The sequence below is a fragment of the Perna viridis genome, chromosome 4 (assembly GCF_037379345.1).
Source record: "Perna viridis isolate PV_CMFRI_1.1 ecotype Kerala chromosome 4, ASM3737934v1, whole genome shotgun sequence".
In the NCBI taxonomy this organism is placed as follows: Eukaryota; Metazoa; Mollusca; class Bivalvia; order Mytilida; family Mytilidae; genus Perna; species Perna viridis.
The window spans coordinates 17873493-17893948 of record NC_142448.1 but is presented as its reverse complement, the minus strand read 5'-3'; the positions used below and the strand labels follow the sequence as shown (position 1 = coordinate 17893948).

The 20456-nt window shown below is 32.1% G+C and overlaps 2 protein-coding genes across 2 annotated transcripts; one reads left to right on the top strand and one right to left on the bottom strand.

Moving 5' to 3' along the window:
- Window positions 1-208: 208 nt before the first annotated feature.
- LOC148619139 (membrane-bound acylglycerophosphatidylinositol O-acyltransferase mboat7-like) lies at window positions 209-14905 on the top strand. Its single transcript, XM_088578711.1, has 7 exons — window positions 209-445; window positions 4645-4771; window positions 5463-5622; window positions 7089-7240; window positions 8033-8241; window positions 8981-9160; window positions 10379-14905. Exons 1-7 carry the CDS (start codon window positions 234-236, stop codon window positions 10722-10724), a joined length of 1386 nt encoding a protein of 461 aa, XP_088434837.1. The 5' UTR covers window positions 209-233; the 3' UTR covers window positions 10725-14905.
- LOC148619138 (carbohydrate sulfotransferase 15-like) lies at window positions 14893-20000 on the bottom strand. The gene is made up of 7 exons (XM_088578712.1): window positions 19803-20000; window positions 18991-19219; window positions 18163-18285; window positions 17685-17841; window positions 17325-17481; window positions 15577-15724; window positions 14893-15202 (listed from the first exon to the last, which is right to left on the bottom strand). Exons 1-7 carry the CDS (start codon window positions 19998-20000, stop codon window positions 14982-14984), a joined length of 1233 nt encoding a protein of 410 aa, XP_088434838.1. The 3' UTR covers window positions 14893-14981.
- Window positions 20001-20456: the final 456 nt, after the last annotated feature.

Here is a 20456-nt window from a genome sequence, read left to right as displayed (position 1 = left end):
TATCACTTACAGTGCTCTTTTTTCTTCATTCATTGAAAATAAAGAAAAACTATTTCGAACAGTACCTGAAAGTCTATCCTTCTAAATACGGTCACAGGGCTGTCGTAATTTACATTTGAACTCATAGTGGGACTTGTTTTAAGGTACGTTTTTGTCCAGTTTAGTAAGAAATGATCGCTGGTTATTTGTTATGTTTTCCAATTGCAAAGTTTTCAATTGCGAAGGCGTGAAAGATGGTACCCGACGATGTAGTTTATGCTCTTATTCTTATTTCATCTTTTGGGCTAGGGTATTATACTAAAACAATAACAGACCCAGAAACTAAAAGATTAACATGTGCCGGAGCAGGACTATTCCTTGCCTTGGTGACGTGCCACATACACATCTACCACACCCTTGTTATGATTTTTGGAAGTTGCATCCTGATTAAATTGGCTGGTCCAAGGTACAAGTTCTTAAAAACAAGTTTATTTGTCTTATTTGGTAATAAGAAGGCAGCAACATCAGATAAGGTACACTGTATCAGGTTCGTTGATCCTAGTAACATTTTCAGTCAGATTCTGAATCTGTTGACTCTGGATCCATTCCCTTTTAGAATTAGAGTCCATTACCACTATTATAATGTGTGGGATGAATAAAAATCAATTAACTATACTTGAATTCATCAGCTGTTTCATGTTTTATTTTTTAGTGAGTGCTGCAAATCTCTACAGATATTACATGTATTATCTTAATTTCCCTTAAGGTTCCCCCAGTATACCAACAAATAGAAAGTCAAGTCCTGAAAGTAACAAAAAGTGACTGTCCCTACGGAAAAAACTAATGATTAAATCAAACAAATAAAATACATAGGTTTAGATTGAATTTCAGTAAAAATAACTTCCTCCTTTTTTGATAGTTTTTGAGTCATTTCTTTCTTTTTTTTTAATTATTAAAAGAAGTCAGTGTGATGTGTTTTTAGAACAGTTCTGGAAAATCATTGATGTTCATACATACATCTCAGTTGTTCCACTGTTGCTGTTTTCAAAAACCTAACCTGCCTTGGAATAATATAACTCTGGTTTTATTATCCAAATCGAATCATAGTTTTTCTAAGATAGGAAAGGCAATCATTTTCTTTTTGGAATTTACAGCTGTCAGTCTCGTCTGAATTTTATTAATGTCACATGATATATGTCAAATATTTCCGCCATCCATCAAGAACTGTAAGATTTCTGGTATCTGTACAAATTAAGCAGACCCGCTGAAAAAAACTAAAAAGGATGTTGCTAGAGATGCCCTTGGGGTTAACAATTGTAAAGTACGGCAAAGTGCTTAGTCATCCACCATTTTAAGGGAAGGGAAAGGTGGAGACTGGGTTTGTTTTTTGAAAAAAAAAACAAATCAAAACAATAAATGTTAACTAAAAGAAAACATTTCCCCCATTATTTAACGAGGTAGATTTTCTAATGAAAATATTGATTTTGCTGCCTTGCTGCTGAAATATGAATAAAAACATTGCACTTGCAAAAAAAATCTCAAAGTCAAGCCAAGTCAAGTAAACTTTATTTAAAGTTGATATATCAAACAGGAAACATAAGCTCTGTAGAGCTTTTAAAATCAACATAAATAAACACAAGACATACATATAAACTAAAAGCAACACGACATACAAATTGTAAATAACATGCAAGTAATCAAGCATACAAAACATACTAAAATAAAAGCTATGCAGACTAAATTTAAAAGCAGATGCTACTAAGCAACTAAAAGCATTAAAATTAACATGCCAGCAAAATTAAAATAATAAATGAAAGATTTTAAGGAGATGATGTTGCATCTGTCAGTTGGGTAAGCCAAACTACTGGCAAAAGGAGCAAGAACATCCCTTTCCCTCCCACTTATTTATCAAACTTTTAAATTGATAAAGTCCCATGTCCCTTCTTATTTCATTTGGAAGTTGGTTCCATAATTTAGCTACCCCATAACTGACAGAGTGCAGGCCATACCTGGTTGTGTTTACTCTTGGTATGTTCACCAAGTTTGTATACCCAAAAGAGTAAGAACTTTCTTTAACAGTTATCAGATCATGTAAGTATACAGGAGTAAGTTTGTTGATCATTTTATATACATGTATAGCTAGAAATCTCAATCGTCTAACTCTTAAAGATGGCATGTTAGACTTTATTAACAACTCCTTATTTGTACTTGTATCGTCATTATGAATAAAGCTTAAAGCTCTTTCTTGAATCTTTTCAAACTTTTTTGTACAGCTTTCATCACAAAAATGCCATACTAATGGACAATAGTTGATATTTGCTAGTATAAAAGAATAATATATTGTAAGTTTACCAGATTTAATGAGATGATATTCAATTCTTATTAATACATTTAATTGTTGTGATGCCTTTTTACTTACATTAGAGATAGGGCTATTAAAGTTCGATTTAAAATCAAATGTTATACCAAGTAGATTTACCTCATCCTCACAGAGGATATTATTTCTGTCTAAATTAAAAGTAATATTCTCTTGAGTCTTGCTGCCAATCGCAATAACCTGAAACTTGTCAGGATTGGCTTTCATATGATTGTCTGAGAACCATTTGATTAAAATACTACTCTCCTGTTCCAGAGTGTTTACAATATCTTGTAGATCATTGCTGCTATATGTTAAAGTATTGTCATCAGCATAGTTATATAAGTAATTTTTCGAAATATAGTGAAATATATCGTTAATAAAGATATTGAAAAGGACTGGTCCCAAAATTGACCCCCTGTGGAACCCCTTTATAGATGTGTAGAAAAGGACTGCATATAGAACCAATTTTAACACACTGCTTCCTGTTTTTAAGATAACTATTTAATAAAGATAGGGCATTTTCAGACAAACAATAGCTCCTCAATTTCAGCAGAAGCAGATCATGATGTAGTAGACAATTAAACGCTTTTGACAGACCCATCAGTATAGCAGCAGTGAACTTATTTTTCTCTAAAGATTTATGCCAGTCTTCAGTAATTTTGATTAAATAAAATATCTTGACAACTGTAGCCAGTGGTCCTTTTCACAAAAAATCGTAAGTGTAAAATTAGTCATAAGTTATGACGTCATAGTAAATCAAAGTATTGTGACTTCATAACTTACAACTAATTTTACTCTTACAATTTTTTGTGAAAAGGGCCACAGGTCTAAAAGCAGACAAGAAAATGTTAAATCTGGTTTAAAAAAATTCACATATCTGAGATTCAATAGCTCTTTCATAAAGTTTTGAGGTGGTTGGTAATACACTGACTGGTCTGTAGTTTCCTTTTTCTAGTGTGCTGTTTTTCTTTTGAATTGGTACTACCTGTGCTATTTTTAATTTCTGGAAAAACAGGTTGGTAATTGAATGTTTTACTACTGGTGCAGCTGTTTCAGAATTTTAGGGGAGATTTCATCAAAACCAGTAGCCTTTTTTAACATTTATTTTGTTGAACAGTTTTTGTGTGGAAGTTTCTGTAATAGGTTTGAAGTGTAGTTCATTTGCATTTTGTTTGATGTTTCTTTGATGTTAGTAATGATGGGGTGGTTGTTATCTATTTTAGTAATGCTGGGGTGGTTATCTATTTGAATTGCACCATTTCCTATGTCTTTGGCTACATTAATAAAAAAAAAATCATTAAATAGACAGCTAATATCTTTCTGATTTGTTAACAGTTGATCATCCGAACACCCCCTCTTCTCCTTTGTGCCTATGGGGTTTAATATCCTTGACTTTTCTTATGAGTCTCGCACAGTCAGCACAGACGGTACAAGTATAGTAAATGGTAAAGCTTATGGTGTTCGCTAATATAGGTAATGCATACTCCATATTATTTTTACTGATAAGTCCCTTTCAAAAACTTGATATTTTTATTCATGTCATTCAGTTCTACAGTTATCTTACAATTATTCCTCATTCTTACCTCAGAGATTGAAATAATTCCATATTAATTTTTTTCATAAGAGGATTTCACTGCAAATTCTCCATCTTGTTTCTGTGTGTATATTTTGAGATGTTCCCTATTATCTAGAGTGATTGCACCATGATTTCCCACCTTTTCTGGTTCTTTGCCAATTTTAATACTACATACATGTATAGTGCCCTGATATTGGATACCAGTTTAACGTTTTCATTCAGAATAACACCATCTTTGATTCAAATCAAGTTTAAGCAACATATCATTGACATATATTGATCTTCGGATTTTTTAAGTTTTCTGTTAAATACATGTAGGTTATTTCCTACAATTTTGCAAAAACGTAAACAGTTGATAGTAACAGTAAATTAACCAAAAACAAACATGAAGATTTTAATCATTATTTTGACACTATTAGAATTTACACTGAAGGAACTGACATCTTGAATAGAAATTAACACTGAAGGAACCAATATCTTGTATGGGAATTTACACTGAAGGAACTGACATCTTGTATGGAAATTTACACTGCAAGAAATGACGTCTTGTATGGAAGTTTTCACTGTAAGAACTGATGTCTTGTATGGGAATTTACACTGTAGGAACTGACTTCTTGTGTCGTAATTTACACTGAAGGGACTGATGTCTTGAAACGATATCTATGATATGGCACCCTTTGGTATACATTAATGAAAATTTTTCTGTAGTCATTTTGATTTTTTTTTTCAGGAAATGTCAAATCTACAGTTATATCTGGTGTTTTGGTTATCTAGTGTTCTTTAGAACATGTCACCATTTAGGATTCCCACAGCCATCACCTGTGTCCAATGCATTACAATTGTTTATGACTCTAAAAGTAAGTTGAAATATTATTTAACAGTCTTCACAACTAACTTTCCAGTTTACAGGCCAGAAATACATTTTTATACCCCATGCAATGAAGTTGCAGTGGGTATAATGTTTTTGATCTGTCCATCAGTCTGTCTGTCAGTCCATCGTCAGTTTTCTTGACTTTTTTTTTCGCTTGCAGATATTAACTTGATTTTTGTTCACCATGATAAGTTACAGGTCAAGTTTGACTTTTGTTCTGCTCTAATGATTTTTTTTTCTGAAATTACAGGCCTTGAACTTTGTAAAATTCACAGAAAAAACAGTTTTCAGGACTTTTATTCTACACGCTTGCAGATATTGACATGATTTTTGGTACTTAAGTTCAACATGATAAGTTACAGGTCAAGTTTGTGTTTGGTTCCACTCCGATGGAAATTATTTTAAAACTTAAATAAGTTTAGCAGTTTTTATAAAAGCCACATCAAAATGAATACCATAGACTACTCTGATCCAACTTTGCTGCTCTCATTTTCCAGACTTCTCTGTATAGTTAAAAAATGATGTGCATGAACTCAATGTAGTGTCAATAATTTTAACACTGATTTAATTATTTCTTTGAAAATGGAGATTGGGTCAGAGATTTAAATTGACTACAATTTAGGTGCAGGAATAATAAGGGTAACTGCAGCTTGTTTTTTATCATTGTACTTTTACAGCTAGTAGCCTTAGGTTTTGAAATTCATGATACTCATGAGATGTCAAAGAAAGGTGACATTCCAGAGGAAGAGCTGTTACTACAGAGGAAGTATAGGAGTATTTATCCTACATCACTCAATATATTCCAATATTCCTATTGTTATATAGGACTCTTTACAGGTACTTATTCTTTTGACTGTACAAGTATAAACAGAAGAAAAATGAATGATTTACAATTAAGAGGCCTTAAAGGTCATACTAATACAAATATACAAGCATGTATGATTAAAACATGAAAACTGATATGTACCAATAGGGTTTGTAAGCCTCGTTCTAGTTTCAGTTTCCCTTCCGGAATTTCAGGTGTAGAACGTATTGAAATCCGAAGACCAATATGCATTTTAGAGTGTACTTCCGGGAAATTCAAATGCTGCTTCACAATGCAAAATCTTCTATTTTATGCTATTTTAAACATTTTTATCTCTTAGAACTTGATAATTGTCCTTTTTAATCAGTATTATTACCCAAAAATGATACTTCGCTTTTAATATTGAACTCAATGCATTTGAACGGTAGACTAGGACGCATTCTTACAAAACCATGGAGTCATGTGACGAGACTTATATAATCTATAGGTTAAAGGCATGGAACGTTAGTGACACCTCTTATATGTTGATGCTCTGAAACATGAATGGATCAAAATTGTTCTGTCAGAATTGATATAACTAGGAAATGATGTATGTAGTCAGGAAGTGATTGTTTGAACTTTTAATGCAGAGGCATAACTTGTGTCTTGTATATTCCCATTGGTCAACACATCACTCATAGCAAAGTCGTTATTTGTGTATAAATAGTTCCATCCCTCATAGGTAAAGCCTAAAATCATATTACAATTGCATAAATATATGTGTAGTGAAATGACAGGTTGAAGGATATCACAAGGAAAAATAATGTTTTAACAACCTTATTAAAACATGATTGCTTCTGTACTCACATCATGAATCCCAGACACACCCAAAGGCTAGCAGGAAAAAGATCTAAAAAATTGTTTTTTTTTTTGTGAAAGACATTTTACATACCCCTCAGCAAAGCAGAGGCTATATAGTGATTCAGTTCTTTCAGTGTTTGCCCCTCCATCTCCCCAGGTCCTATCTGCAACTCCTCTTAAACCTTTGCATGGAATTTGGTGAAACTTTCACAAATTCTTTTTCATATAAATTGATGCCATTTTGCATCTTCTAATTAATTTTTCATTCTGAATGACATATGGGATTTTCTGATGAAAAAGAATGGACTTTGTCATTTACAAGTAATTGGTGACCATCATCCTATCTGCAACTCCTCTGTAAATGTGCAATGAAATAAATGAAATTTTCACATTTCACACATTCTTTAACACATGATGCCATTGTCGGCACCTATTTTGTTTTTAATCAGACTTTTTGGATTTTCTATATGGTTTTAGGGGGGCCTGAAGGAGGGGGTTCTTAGTAAGCTTTGGTCACAGTTTTTATAGTTTTCAATCTGAATACAGTTTTTAGAAAGAATTCCTATATTGTTAAAAACTGTTATACATAATTAAACACATCATTAAGTCTACGATCTGTGGATTTTGTCAGAAATTTGAGATTATTTAATTATTCTAGGTCCATTTTACAAATACAGAACATATGAAGATTTTATACAGAACAGAAATTCTCCCAATATACCTGTGAAAGATTTTATAGTAGAGAGATTAAAGTATACTCCAGCTATAGCTGTCATCTATCTTATTACATCTTATTTCTTCAGTATTAAGGTAAGTGTGATATTTAATAGGAAGCTAACCTTAATCTAAACCTACTTTAATCAATACCCTATAGTTATAAAAAAATGCATGTGCTAAATAATCTTCCATCGTTGAGATATAACATTTTAGCAGTCTATTATTCAAGTTTTTTAAAGTTAGGATTTAGAATAACTCAAAGGTATTTAATCTAAAATTTGGTTGGCTTTAGTTTTCATGTTATCCAGAATTTGGCAAAATAGCCAAAATTAGAACATCAAGAAAATTTATCACTTCTGTTAACTACAAATTCCAGGCTGGTTTATTATTTGCCATTTTCCCAGTTTGTCATCATACCTTGTAAGCACAATTCTTTCTAAACAATTGGATGTAATTTGTTGAAACTCTTTGTGGAGATTCTGCATTTTATGTTATGATACATGAAAGAAGATTATTAAAGTCCTATGCTGGAAAGGGAATATAATTCTATTCAAATGTTTTTATATATTATTAAGCTTGTAGGTTTGACTCCTCCTGAACTGTTCTGTTGATTGTAATATGTTTTGTAAAATGGTTTTAAATCGTACTTTATTATGCATAATAAAGATAACAACTTGCCAAATGCTAACAAGGGGAATTATTTAAATGTTACGTGTTTTATATTCAGAGCCCATTTGAAGTAAGTGGTATCCAAATTGTGAGTTTTTTCAAAGTACCTCTTGTTATGACTTACCTTATGTTATCATTGTATGATGTATTTTTACTTTTGTTTTGTTCTCTCAATTATAGTTCTAAAATGAGTTTTTTGAATTATTATAATTTTAGTATGTTGAAACGGATGAATTTTATGAGAATCCTTTTTGGTATCGTCTGTTCTATATGGTACCAATGTTTATGGTGTTCCGTACAAGACTATACTTAGCTTGGTTGATATCAGAATGTATGTGTATGACATCATCATTAGGTGCTTATCCTGTTACTGCCAAGTCCAAATATGGTCAGGGACCTACTGACCTTAAGGGATTGGATGATAGGTACATATAGAATCAGCTGTGGTCACAAAAAATACATTCTTAAGGATGTTCCCTGTTCTGTTTAAGAATAACAAGGCTTTCATAGGGTTGTTAAATCAGTTAAGATCTTTCATGCTAGAATAATACAAGTAGAAAAAATGATGGGTCAGTGTGCTCTTATTTTGGATATAAGCATTTTAAATTTTGGCAGGAAAAGGATTCTTGATTTTCCATAGGTTTTGTCTTAGTGGATTTTTATCTATTAAAACACAGAAGAAATGACAAGGATTTCATAAAAACCTCAAATAAAATTAAAAAGGTGTATTTGATGAAATTATGAAAAAAAATTGGGGGTCACTGGGCAAAAATATGAAATAGATAAAACCAGAGGAATCCGAAAATCAGACAAAAATCTTTAATGATTGAACGTGAGCAGCAAACATCCTTAAAGATATTAAACTTTAATATTTTCTTATTGTATAAGAGATCTGTAATATAAGTTTCTATAGAATTGTATAAAAAATATTTTTTATGATGCTTTTTAATAAAAAAAAATGTTTTGGAGATTTCAGTTGCAAGTCATTTTGTTATCATTTTAGAAAAAATTACAGAACTATTTATGGACAGGAAAAAATCTAGTGTACAGTATTTGGTTTGATTTCCTTTTGTGATATTATAAATGTCCAATGAAGAAATCATGATAAGGATTCTAAACTACTTTGATTGCCATTATCAGAAACCATATTTTTTCACATTGCAGTACAACAAAACCAAGTTCAGAAGTACAGTATGATTACCAGACAGTGTATAACTTAAGTATTTATGGCTGTGAGTTACTACCATACACCAGAGATGGATTACGGAGCTGGAATATGACAGTTCAGTATTGGCTTGCAGCATTTGTTCATCGTAGAGTACCAAGAAGATACAAAGCATTTGGGTATACCTTCTTTTAGTTTATGTCATATGAAAATTTAATCTATATAATTCTGTATTTTTTTTTCCATCAGAATTGCTAAGTAAAGAGGTAATGGTAAGAATTCAGATAAGTGTAATTGCGTAGTATCTTTTATTCACAGCTTTAGTTGGCTGACATGAATTATCCCTTCTAGTTTCCTGTCTCCCATTACATTTAGTTTTAACTGGCAGTGATATTGCTGGACATTTTCCAAACTATCTCCATCCTCTTTTAATGGGGAAAATATACATCATCTTCTTCAGTTGAGAAATTTGGAATAAAGATGCAATGCCTTGAATTAGTAGTTGAAATAATCTTAATAATAGAGAATGTTTTTCTATAGAAAAGCAGAGGACTCTTACCCTACCGGTGCACCTGGTCCATGCTCCCAGTTGTTATTAGAGTCTGAGTTGCTCATTTACTTTTGTTGCTTTGTATGTATTATTTTGGTTATTTTATGTATTTTGTTGTTTGTTTCTGTTTTCCCTGTCTTGTCTTTGTCCCTGGATTACATTACTTTGATTTGATTTCTAGAATCTTTGTTCCCTTGTTTACTCTTTAACAGTAAGTTATAAATAAGTAATCAGTGTAATTTTGAACAGAAGCACCATATCTAATGCTTTGACTACTGATTTGTAAATAATATACCCGGTTTCTTATTTGGAATAATTTTTTTACCCGTTTTTTTGACAAATTGGAAAACTTTCATTAGAGTAAACAGTGTTAATTCAGATGTTATTTAAAACTAAACTATCACTGGCTACATGACATTATATTCCCCAGCTTAAATGACACTTATGCAGGGAGAAGCTTAAGTTACAAGAAATGTACTTCTTGATTTTTAAAATACAAATTTAGCTACAACATTGCTGTAGACCCTAACCTCACCTCACCTATCCTCTCCATCCCTGGTGTGACATAAGGCCACAAGTTCCCACCATTTCCCTCTGTCCTTTGCCACGTGTTGTGCTTGTCCCAGGCTGTATCCAATATCTTGAAACTCAACAAGGACTGTTCTCTTCCAGGTGGTATAGGGTCTGCCAGGTTTTCTCTTCCCAGGTGGTGTCCATTGGAGAGCAACTTTTGGCAGGCATTCATTTGGCATATGTAACACATGGCCAAGCCATCTAAAGCGTTTCTTTTTTTGTTCAGTTATGTATGAACTATTCTTCCTAATTTGCAGTTATTTTTTTATTTCAGTGTGGCAATAACAATGTCTGTCAGTGCTTTCTGGCATGGAATACATCCAGGTTACTACCTCAGCTTTTCACTAGTTCCTCTTATTGTGTTTGCTGAAGACGGCATGATAGCAGTGTTCCGAAAAAACAGTTCTGAGACTCTGCAGTACTGGTTTGATTGGATATGTCTCTTTTTCAAAATGCGAGGATTTGATTATATGTGTATGGGCTTTTTGTTACTACGATTTGATATTACTTTAAGATACTGGGGTTCGATATACTTCATAGGACATTTAGTCACAATATTTTTTATCATTATTTCAAAAGTTTTTAAACCAAAGCGTAAAGAGGAGGAGAAGAAGGAATAATATATGCTCTCTAGTGTTCTAGGATTTTTCAGAAATTGAGGTTTCATCTGGAAAAATCCAGCATAAGAAGTTTTCAACTTGCCATGGGAAAGTGTAACTAAGTACCTAACTTTCTCTGACCCAAATTTCTCTTGCCCTAGGTAACAGGAAATAGGAATCCTAGAACACTGCTCTCACAAAAGATCTCTCTTGAGTAAATAAGATCACGAAGTGAGTAACAAATATCTCTGTTGAGTTAATGAAATCATCAAGTGAGTAATAAAGTTTTTGTACATTTTTTTAAAAGATAAACAAAGCCTTTGATACAATTGTTTTTCTATCAATACAAATGTACAATGCTTACAGTTTAACTGGGATTTTTGCTGATTTTTTTGATTTAACAGGGTAACTGAGAGATCACCAAAATTAAAATTATAGAATATAATTTCAGGTTATCTTTACTGTAATTACTATTTGAATTTTACGTAAAATTTACTAGTGTGTTTTTTCTAGTAATCATGAAATGCTCTTTTTTCCCTGTTGTTGCCCAGAACAACATTGATTCAACAGCATGATTGTTTGATATCTTTTGATATATATATTATCATCCAGACACATGTGTAACAAATGTTTTGACTGCTACAATTGATCAATAAAGCTGACCTAGCAATCTTTAATTAAAGGACTCGCCTGTCATGTGTCATAAAATCACTCTTTAACCATATTCAATTTACTTCCATAGAAATGTATATCAATATTTTTTTATGCATGGAGGAGTTCTTAAAAATTAATTTGGTCAAAAATGAAATACACAATTGTATGTACCAAATTGCAAATACATGTATTACCTGTTAAAATGTAATTGCAATGTATGTTTTGTACCAATATTAAGAGGGTGTCCATGCAAAAACCTGGCAGTGGGTGGCACATGGCAAAATTTGTTTCCCAAAAATTTTCATCCATTTCATATATCTCAAATTCATTGAAAATTTGTATTTTGTGCAAATTGGTTGCTTTTTTAGGGAACTTTAAAATCTGAGCATCCCCATTGTCAACTTAAAAATCTTTGTACTACTTGACATACATATGATATAAATATTAAAATAGGAATGAAAAATTCAATGGTATCTAATTTACCATGTGCCATTCATATCATAGGAACTGCCTGGTTTCTACATAGACAGTCTCTTAATTGATTGAATGAATCAAATGCCCACTTATTGTTTACAGTTGAAATTTATTTGATATGAATATATTTTATGTACTTTCTTTGTTGCTATACTGTAGTAAATTTTAACATTTGAAAAGTTTGTATGAATAGTTTTAAGGAACTGTAGCTTTAATGTGAAAGATACAATGTAGTTTTAAATTGTGTTTTCTTCATTCAAGTATTGAACTAAAATTGTTTAAACTATCATAAAAATTATTAAGATTGTCTCAAATGAATGGCACAGTAAACACTTTACATTATTACTAGAACTTTAAAGGATATTTTTTTTTTGTTTTATATTAAAACAATTGAAAGCTGCCTGTTGTCAAGAATGGAGATCTAATTACAGTGTACTCAGGTGTATATGTAAGAGTAAGGTATCAGTAGACAGATACACCTTAAAGTTAACAAAATGTTTCATGACTGAAATCCATTCAGATTTAGTGCATCTAAGTTACATGAAATTTGAAATAATTGAGAGAAATAGAAATTGTGGTTATTAGCAATATTTATTTGTGAAGGTAATTTTAACTATTGGCAAGCAATGGAATGCATGCAGTTTAATTCTTTCATCTGATACATATAATTTTCTGTATTCACTATGGAGTATTCAGATCAGGCAGTCTATAAGTGGACTTACTCAGCCTTTTTCATTAGTGCTACCTATGGATGGAACTACTTGGATTTGCAACTTCAACTCTAGATAAAAATTGAAGATTTCTTCTCTTTGCATCTGAGGTTATTTTTTTTAGTGTAGGTGTAACAACCAAGTAGTTCCATTTGAAGTAGTCTAGTGGATAGTGAATAAAAAGACCAGCTTTAAAGATGTGTCTACTGCAATATAACACACCTGGTTAACCATATATCATTACTGTGTTGATGCTAGGATTGTTTATGTCTTACAGTCTTCATTAGTCATTATCAGGTTTTCAAAAGACATGTATTATGACAAAAATGCATGATATTTCTAAGCATTATTATTACAATGTAAAATGTTGTTAATTTAAAATGTAGTAAAAATTCTATCAAAATAAGATATTAGCAAACATTTTTAGAATACAGTAGGTTTACATGATTAGTATTTCAAAGTTGTATTCAGAGTGTTGAGTAAGATTTTTTATGCATTCCAATGATATTAACCTACACAGTGAAGTGGTTATATCTACTTCAATTTTTAAGTCTCTGAATTTTTTGTTGCTTTGTCCTACAAAAATGTTATAAATGTTTATTCTTTTGGTACTGCATGAGCTTTTGTACAGATATACACTGTATTAACCATCATAGCCTGGAAAGTGGGAAAGTGTAATATTGGCAGGATTAATCTGTAATATGGTAAAAGCTTGGTCACTTTGTTGAATTAATGTGTATTGTTTTTACCAGACTTTCGATGTGTATGTTGTGGTATAACATACCTGTCCACATATTTAAGGTTCTGCTAAAGTAAAATGTAGGGTATTAATTGTCAAGATAATTTTAGTCAAGATGTTTAGAATGCAATTATCATGCTCCTGAAAACTTTGCTTAATGCTTCTTTATACAGCATTGTACATATATACATGCTTCCTTCCCTCTGTGCAACATGTTACTACAGCTATATTTTGCTAACAACAGAAGCGTTAAATATAAAATATTAAAATAAATGTACAGATTTACCAGAACACGTTTTTGTTCAGAAATGCCAAAAATGCTGTAGCTTTAATATCTAATGCTGGTTAGCAATAATATGTGACAAATTGTCAGATATGATTGAAAATTTTAATATTTTATGTCTATTGATGTCGGTATTGAGCTGGATCATGACATAACATAACTCAATTCATATAAATTTAAAGAAGTGGTATTTACAAGAAAATTAACGCTAGCTTGCACTGCATAATACATTTAGACGACATGTATATGAATTATACTTTAAATCCTGTTTTTGATAGCTGTAGATTTATTCTAAAATATGTTGTTTACACTTTTGTTATATAGAAGTTAAAAACATTTTTTCCGTACTTGTGCTTATGTGTTGAATGCATATAAAGATGTTTCAGCGCTAAATTTGGTGTATTATTAAAGTATGAATGAAAACATTTCATAAGGAATGTCCTAGATATTGACTTTAGCTGAACCTTAAAATGCTGTTTGATAGAATACATATCTCCCTTTTTACTTTTGTTTTTCATTGTTTCCTGATTTTTTGTTTCAAAGTTTAGGTTCTGAAAATTTTGATCAGAAATTTGGAGCATATTATGAGCTTAGGACAGCTGTTTATTACTTTTGTATATTATATGGTTTACAAATGAGCAAGTTTCACATCATATTCTTTTTATATACATTTTTGTAGAAGTTGAGTTTTTTAGCTGTTTGTTATAATTCATTGTACAGTACAGAGGTTCAATTGTGAAAGTTCCTACTAGCAATGGATCTGATTTGTTCCATTTTTAACCTTTTATTCTGGCATTAAATTGATTTTTGAACAGCATATGAATTTTCCATTTTTGTATATCCTTTGTTATGTGACAATGCAGGCACGTCTCTTACTTAAAACATATGAAAATGCCATTTTTATTAGCTCACCTGGCCTCAAAGACTGTGATTTTTTTTCATCACTTGGCATTCGTCGAGGTTGCTGTCTGTTTTCTTTAAAAATCTTCTCCTCTGAAACCATTCTATGGATTATTACCAAACTTAATCATCAGCATCTATAGGGTACTTACTTTGAAAATGTTGATTATGTAGATCAAGTATAAAGCATAGCCACCATTACTAATTAGTTTTAGGTCAAGCTTTTTTTTAGCTAACTTGTTTAACATTTATGACAGACCATATTTACCTCAATGCAATGCTGGTCAGTTTTGGTTAGGATTTTCAAAACTGATGGAATTCTGTACACACAAATTGGTAATACTATGTTCATTGTTGCTATTGATATTTCACATTTGAACTGCTGGAGCAGTGCAATACTTTAAATCATGTCAAAATTACAAATAAATGTGATGATTATTTATACTTTATCTTATATTTAGTCAATCTAATAGATAATATACTGCACAGCAGCTACATATCACATTGCTCATGAGCAATTATGTCTGTTTCCTAAAAGTTAATGTGTCTTTTTTGTTGACTTCCCACAGAAATCTAGAATCATTCAGCATTACGGCTAGTTCTTCGTTGTAGGGTTTGTAGACCTTATTAAGTAGTTGTAAAGTTTTTTTCAGCATTGGACCTTGTTTCTTCTTCATAGTTGTTTGATGGGCTCTGTCTATTAGAGAGATTCTCTCGAGTCCTTGTTCAGATAGATCATCTAAAATGGAGAAAAACCCAGAAAACAATTTATTTATAGGATATTACAGAGTTATAAGATTTCTAAAGTGATTTACTTGAAGATATAATTGTGAAACAATTTTGAGCTTTGTGATGCATCTTTGGGTACTTTTGTTGTCATTAAACCTGGCCATTTTTTTTCTCTGAAGCCCTTCTGGATATTTACATAATTAAGTCAGAAATATTGGATAGAAGACAATTCTGATTGTGAAATAAGACAACAATTCTGTCAGGTCAATTGTAAATTCGGAAGTATTTATTTACTGATATCTTGATAATTAACTGAGGAATACTTCTCTTTAGTATTGATTTAACTTTTTTAGGATAAAGAGTCTATAGAGTCACTAGATTTACCTATTTTTAGAAATTGGATTACTTTCTTTAAGGTTTCTGGAATATTCGAGTCATAATCCTCACTTCTGAGTATAAGAAACTGGTCTCTACTAAACACTTTTAACCATTCTTTCAGATATATAGAATAAAACCCGATGTGCAGTCTGGCCTGTTGTAAAAAAAAAGTTTTATTGAGAAAACATTATATGATTTAAAAACACCCATAGCTTTTGTTTAAAAAAAAATGGCAGTATGATGTTATATTTTTTTGCTGTTGTATTTCCCAACTGTTCAGGCTTCAACATTTACAGGGGTATCAAGCTTCGAACTGTGACGCATTTGATTGAAATATGGTTTTTTTTCTGTCTGTTTCAGCTCTCATACTATTTGCTGGACATTTTTTACCGTAGTCTTTGTATCTCATGATATGTAGTGTTCTGGTTTGTTTATTACTGATTCTGACTGTTACAGACGATTTACGTATTTAACCTAATTTAAATTATAAGACAAACCATTTATAGTTATTGTGCATATCAAACAATGCCCCATAGCTTTATATTGTACAAAACGGAAAAGCTACTCCGTACAGATACGTCAATTTAAAACCTTATTTGACTTCACTCTTTGTATACTAGATTTTATACATTTAAAACAAATGCCATTTCAATGCGGATCCAGAAATTCTGTAAGGGACCTGTTGATTGGGCAATTGGGGGGGGGGGCGTTAGGACTGCTTTGTGATTTCAATGTTTTCCCCCATATAATCATATTTTTTAGCTCACCTTGCCGAAGGCCAAGTGAGCTATTGCCATCACTTGGCGTCCATCGTCGTCCGTTGTCGTCGTCCGTCGTCATTAACAATTTTTCAAAACTCTTCTCCTCTGAAACTACTCGACCAATTGGAATTAAACTTGGTATGAATGTTCCTTGGGGTATCCTGCATAGAACTGATTTGGGGATTTTTGATCCGGCGAAAAGCATGGCCGCAGTTACTAAAAATACAACATAGGGGTCATACAATAGTTTTTTTGCATATATCTCCAGAATGGTTAGGTTTAGCCCATTTTGAAATGGGTAAAAGTGTTCAGCATGATGAGATCTATCTGCGGTCAAATTTCATTTTAATCTATTAGGCCATGTTGGAGTTATCGCCCCTTTTCAACGTTATTTGCTCTTTTCAATGTTATTTCTTTCAAAAATCTTCTCTGTCACTATTTTACCAACTGAAAGAAAACTCGGCGTAAGTGTTCCTTGGGGTACCCTGCATAGAATTGAAGTGGGGTTTTTTGATCCGTCGAAAAACATGGCCACTGTTACTTAAAATAGAACATAGGGGTCAGACAGTAGTTTTTCGCATATATCTCCAAAACGGTTAGGTTTAGCCAAACTCTTTCAATAGCTGAAATGATCCTTATTTTTAGTCAGGCATAAAATTTGTCAGACGCCTTCTTATAAGAGTTATTGCCCTTGACAGAGGAAAATGACAAATTCTTGTTTAATTTATTGCCCTTAAAAAGCAAAATTCAACCAAGTGAGCGATTCAGGCCCCTGGGAGCCTCTTGTTTAGCATAAGATGGCCTCTCCCATTTTGGATCCGCATATGACCACCAATGTTGGAGTTACTACAGCATAACCGTTAGTCTTATATTAGTTACTGATAACAAATGTTTTCCTTTTAACACGTTTTTTTTTCATAGATTCCTCTTGATAGATCAGTAACTCTAGCTCAAAGTAACTATCAGTAAGACAGTAGGTAAAGGCTTACAAACCTTGAATACTGAAATCAGTTTCCTATTGTACAGACAGTGTTCCATTGTATGGTTTCTGACACAGTTTTTCAGGAAACTGGTAGAAAATCCAACAGCATCACTGAAACCTTTAGCTGTCCTAGTGCCTAATTTTAGAAACATATAGTCAGAATATAGTCTGTAAAGAAAAGCATAAATTAGTTAGGGCATAATTAACATCAGATACATTCATTATCACAGTTCATAGCATGTTTTTTTATAATCGTTATTGCATGTTTAAGTGCTTTCAACACAATAAGGACTATGATTTTTTTCAAAATGACATATCATCTATAATTGTCTAGAGAATGTATTTCAGTATAAAGGGGGAGGTTGGCTTACCGATCTGTAGGATTCCTAAGCAAGACTATAAATTTTACTTTTGGATTCATATGTTTCATTAGATGTGGAGTTAAAACAACTGGTTTTTCATGCTCTTTGTTCTGAACGATGTGCCTCCATCCAGTGAAATCCCAAAAATCCATTGGAGTACCATCCCCTATGATAAAAACAAATAATGAAATAAAAACAAAAAACTTGTTGGAATAATGAAGCCAGTAATAAACATTTAGAGTCATATAATTAAATAAAACTTTAGAGTCTGATTATATATTCAAATGAGTTCTAACTAACAGACCAGATCTTAGGTTTATTTAATCCTATATATATTGCACCCCTCCTACTCCAATTATATTTCAATCAAATAACGAAGTTAGTTGCTTGTGTCACCTTCTTTTCACTATTATTCCACAATTCATTTTCTAATATTTCATAATATTGCTTACTGGTTGAGAAAATATATTAACTTCTCCATGCTAACCTGTGATAATGTTGGATCCCTCTGGGTCACTGTGATTTGATATCGTAGCTGCTGCATTATCAAAGTATTGGAGATATTCATGAAACGTTTCTTTGTTGTATTTATATCTACTTAGCCACAATCCTTAAGATTGAAAATTGTACATATAAGTTACAATAGAATTAAAAGTGAGAATAACTGTTTGGAGGTAGAATGTTTCAACGGTCCCAGAAAAAAAGAATCAGACTTCATTTTTTACTATGGCTGCCAGTTTTTCTAGCGATAGTAGGTTATGATAAAACTGTCAATGTCCCGCATTTCTTTGCCTCGATGATAAGGTCGTTTCTTTGCCTCGATGATAAGCTCGTGGGGCGGGATTAGTTATCTCTTCAAAACATTCAGGACGGTTACAAATTTAGATTCAAATGGTGTGTTAATTTCCTAAAAGACTGATTTGTAAAATCATTGTTTTCTGCCTCTGTATGTCAACAACTGATATAGAAAATAGGAAACGCCTACCATTCGGATATAAACTGATGATTAGGCGGAATTGAGCTACTGATCTAGAAAAGCAGGAAACGCCTACCTTTCCGGTGCATGTTGGGGATAAGGTGCAGTTCTTAATTTTAATTATGTGTACATCGTATGTTTATTTGGTATCAATTTTCTGGTTGAACTTTGTCCCTTGGCTTTTAACGAATGTTATTTGTGGTTTGTGTGCATTTATAGAGTAATTATTCACGGAAACCAAATAGTGTACGTACTTGTATAATTATACTTGTAATTTAGTTTTCTTTGATAGAAGTACAACTTTGTAAATAATATTACTACTAAACATTATGACCGTACCATATCGCCGCCATGACCACCACATTGTTTCTTTATTCAGAGATCCTCTATTTCCCAGCACTTGAGGGTGTCTTAACAATCGGAGAAACAGGTCTGTCGTCCCACATTTGTCTACTCCAAGAATATGAAAATATGGAAGACAACGAATTTTTTGTGTTTTTCCATTTTTGTTTTTGCAAGTTTCGTAAAAACATGGGTTTTTATACTGGTCCTCGAAAATTGGTGTTGGCTGCAATGTAAAAAGAGTAAAAATACAAATTATCATCCCTTTGTAGTAGTACTTGCAATGGAGTAATTAAGAATGTTAGTAATCGTGGAACTTCACAAAACAACAGTGTTTCACAACCTTACTATCAGAAATCTTGTTTATCGATTATTATTGAGTACAGAACAAATATTACATTCTACAGACATTAAATAATTTAATTTCAGAAGTAACACGCTTTCTGATTGAATAAAAAATTTTGTCCATCATCTCATAGACCAAATTTTGTAACGTGAAAATGACGTCATCAACCTATTTTTAATGATTTACTCGTTGGATTTTGATACAAAACTTACGTTATAATGAATTCGTGACTGTTCGGTCTATTTGAAATAACCTTAATGCCCGTGGTGCACACTTGAAAATAGCCTGCTACGGAAGTTATGTAGTGTGCACCACGTGATTGAGGTTATTTTTTCATAGACCGAAAATATATAACAGTCATTCCTAAACTAGAACAGAACATATTTTAAGCTCACAGAACGGTATTTAGACCGTAATGGTCCGATCTGAAATTTATTAATTTGAGGAATAAGAAACAACATACCATAGATAGCAAATCCTCTACATGTGTCTTAGTATTGTTTGACCCATAACAAAATGTCGGTGGAACAGTACTGTCTTGTCTTCTGCGTAGTGATTTGACCTGTTCCTCGTTGTTTCCCATGAGAAACACATACAAAACTACACAGTTAAACACGAAGACGAGTTGAAAAAACATTTTGATAACATGTAGCCTGTTCATTTTCGAAGTGTTTCTACCTAAGTTCCCATGTGCTAGATATTGAACATAAACAATTGAAGATAAGACAATATCTAGATCGTTATGATTAATACGATATTAAAGTTTATCTAGAACAAAGAAATAAGGAACATGATTACCACCGAAAACTAGATTGAATGACACGGTAAAATGTATGTACAAAAATCATTATGTAATGAGTTCTTTTCTGTAGGTACGACTTAATAATGTGTATAGAACTGCATGCATTTTTGTCAAAGTATAAATCTTGTGTGATTTTGAAATCTGGTTAAACCTGGGTGATTCTGTAATTGGAAGAAATAAATAATTTATGCAAGGACAGTAATTGACACGGTAAATAACACACTTCAAAGAACTGGAAACATAGCCAACAAACTCAAGCAAAAACTTCCCTCACTATGTTCTGTTTGTTCAAATCCACGCGGTATGAATACACTT

Coding starts and splice junctions, on each gene's coding strand:
- LOC148619139 (XM_088578711.1), top strand. CDS start 234: ATGGTACCCGACGATGTAGTTTATGCTCTTATTCTTATTTCATCTTTT. Junction 4,772..5,462: donor AATTGTTTATGACTCTAAAA/GTAAGTTGAAAT, acceptor GTACTTTTACAG/CTAGTAGCCTTAGGTTTTGA. Junction 8,242..8,980: donor CTTAAGGGATTGGATGATAG/GTACATATAGAA, acceptor TTCACATTGCAG/TACAACAAAACCAAGTTCAG.
- LOC148619138 (XM_088578712.1), bottom strand. CDS start 20,000: ATGAACAGGCTACATGTTATCAAAATGTTTTTTCAACTCGTCTTCGTG. Junction 19,220..19,802: donor TAGAGGATTTGCTATCTATG/GTATGTTGTTTC, acceptor TTTACATTGCAG/CCAACACCAATTTTCGAGGA. Junction 17,482..17,684: donor CTTAGGAATCCTACAGATCG/GTAAGCCAACCT, acceptor TTTTCTTTACAG/ACTATATTCTGACTATATGT.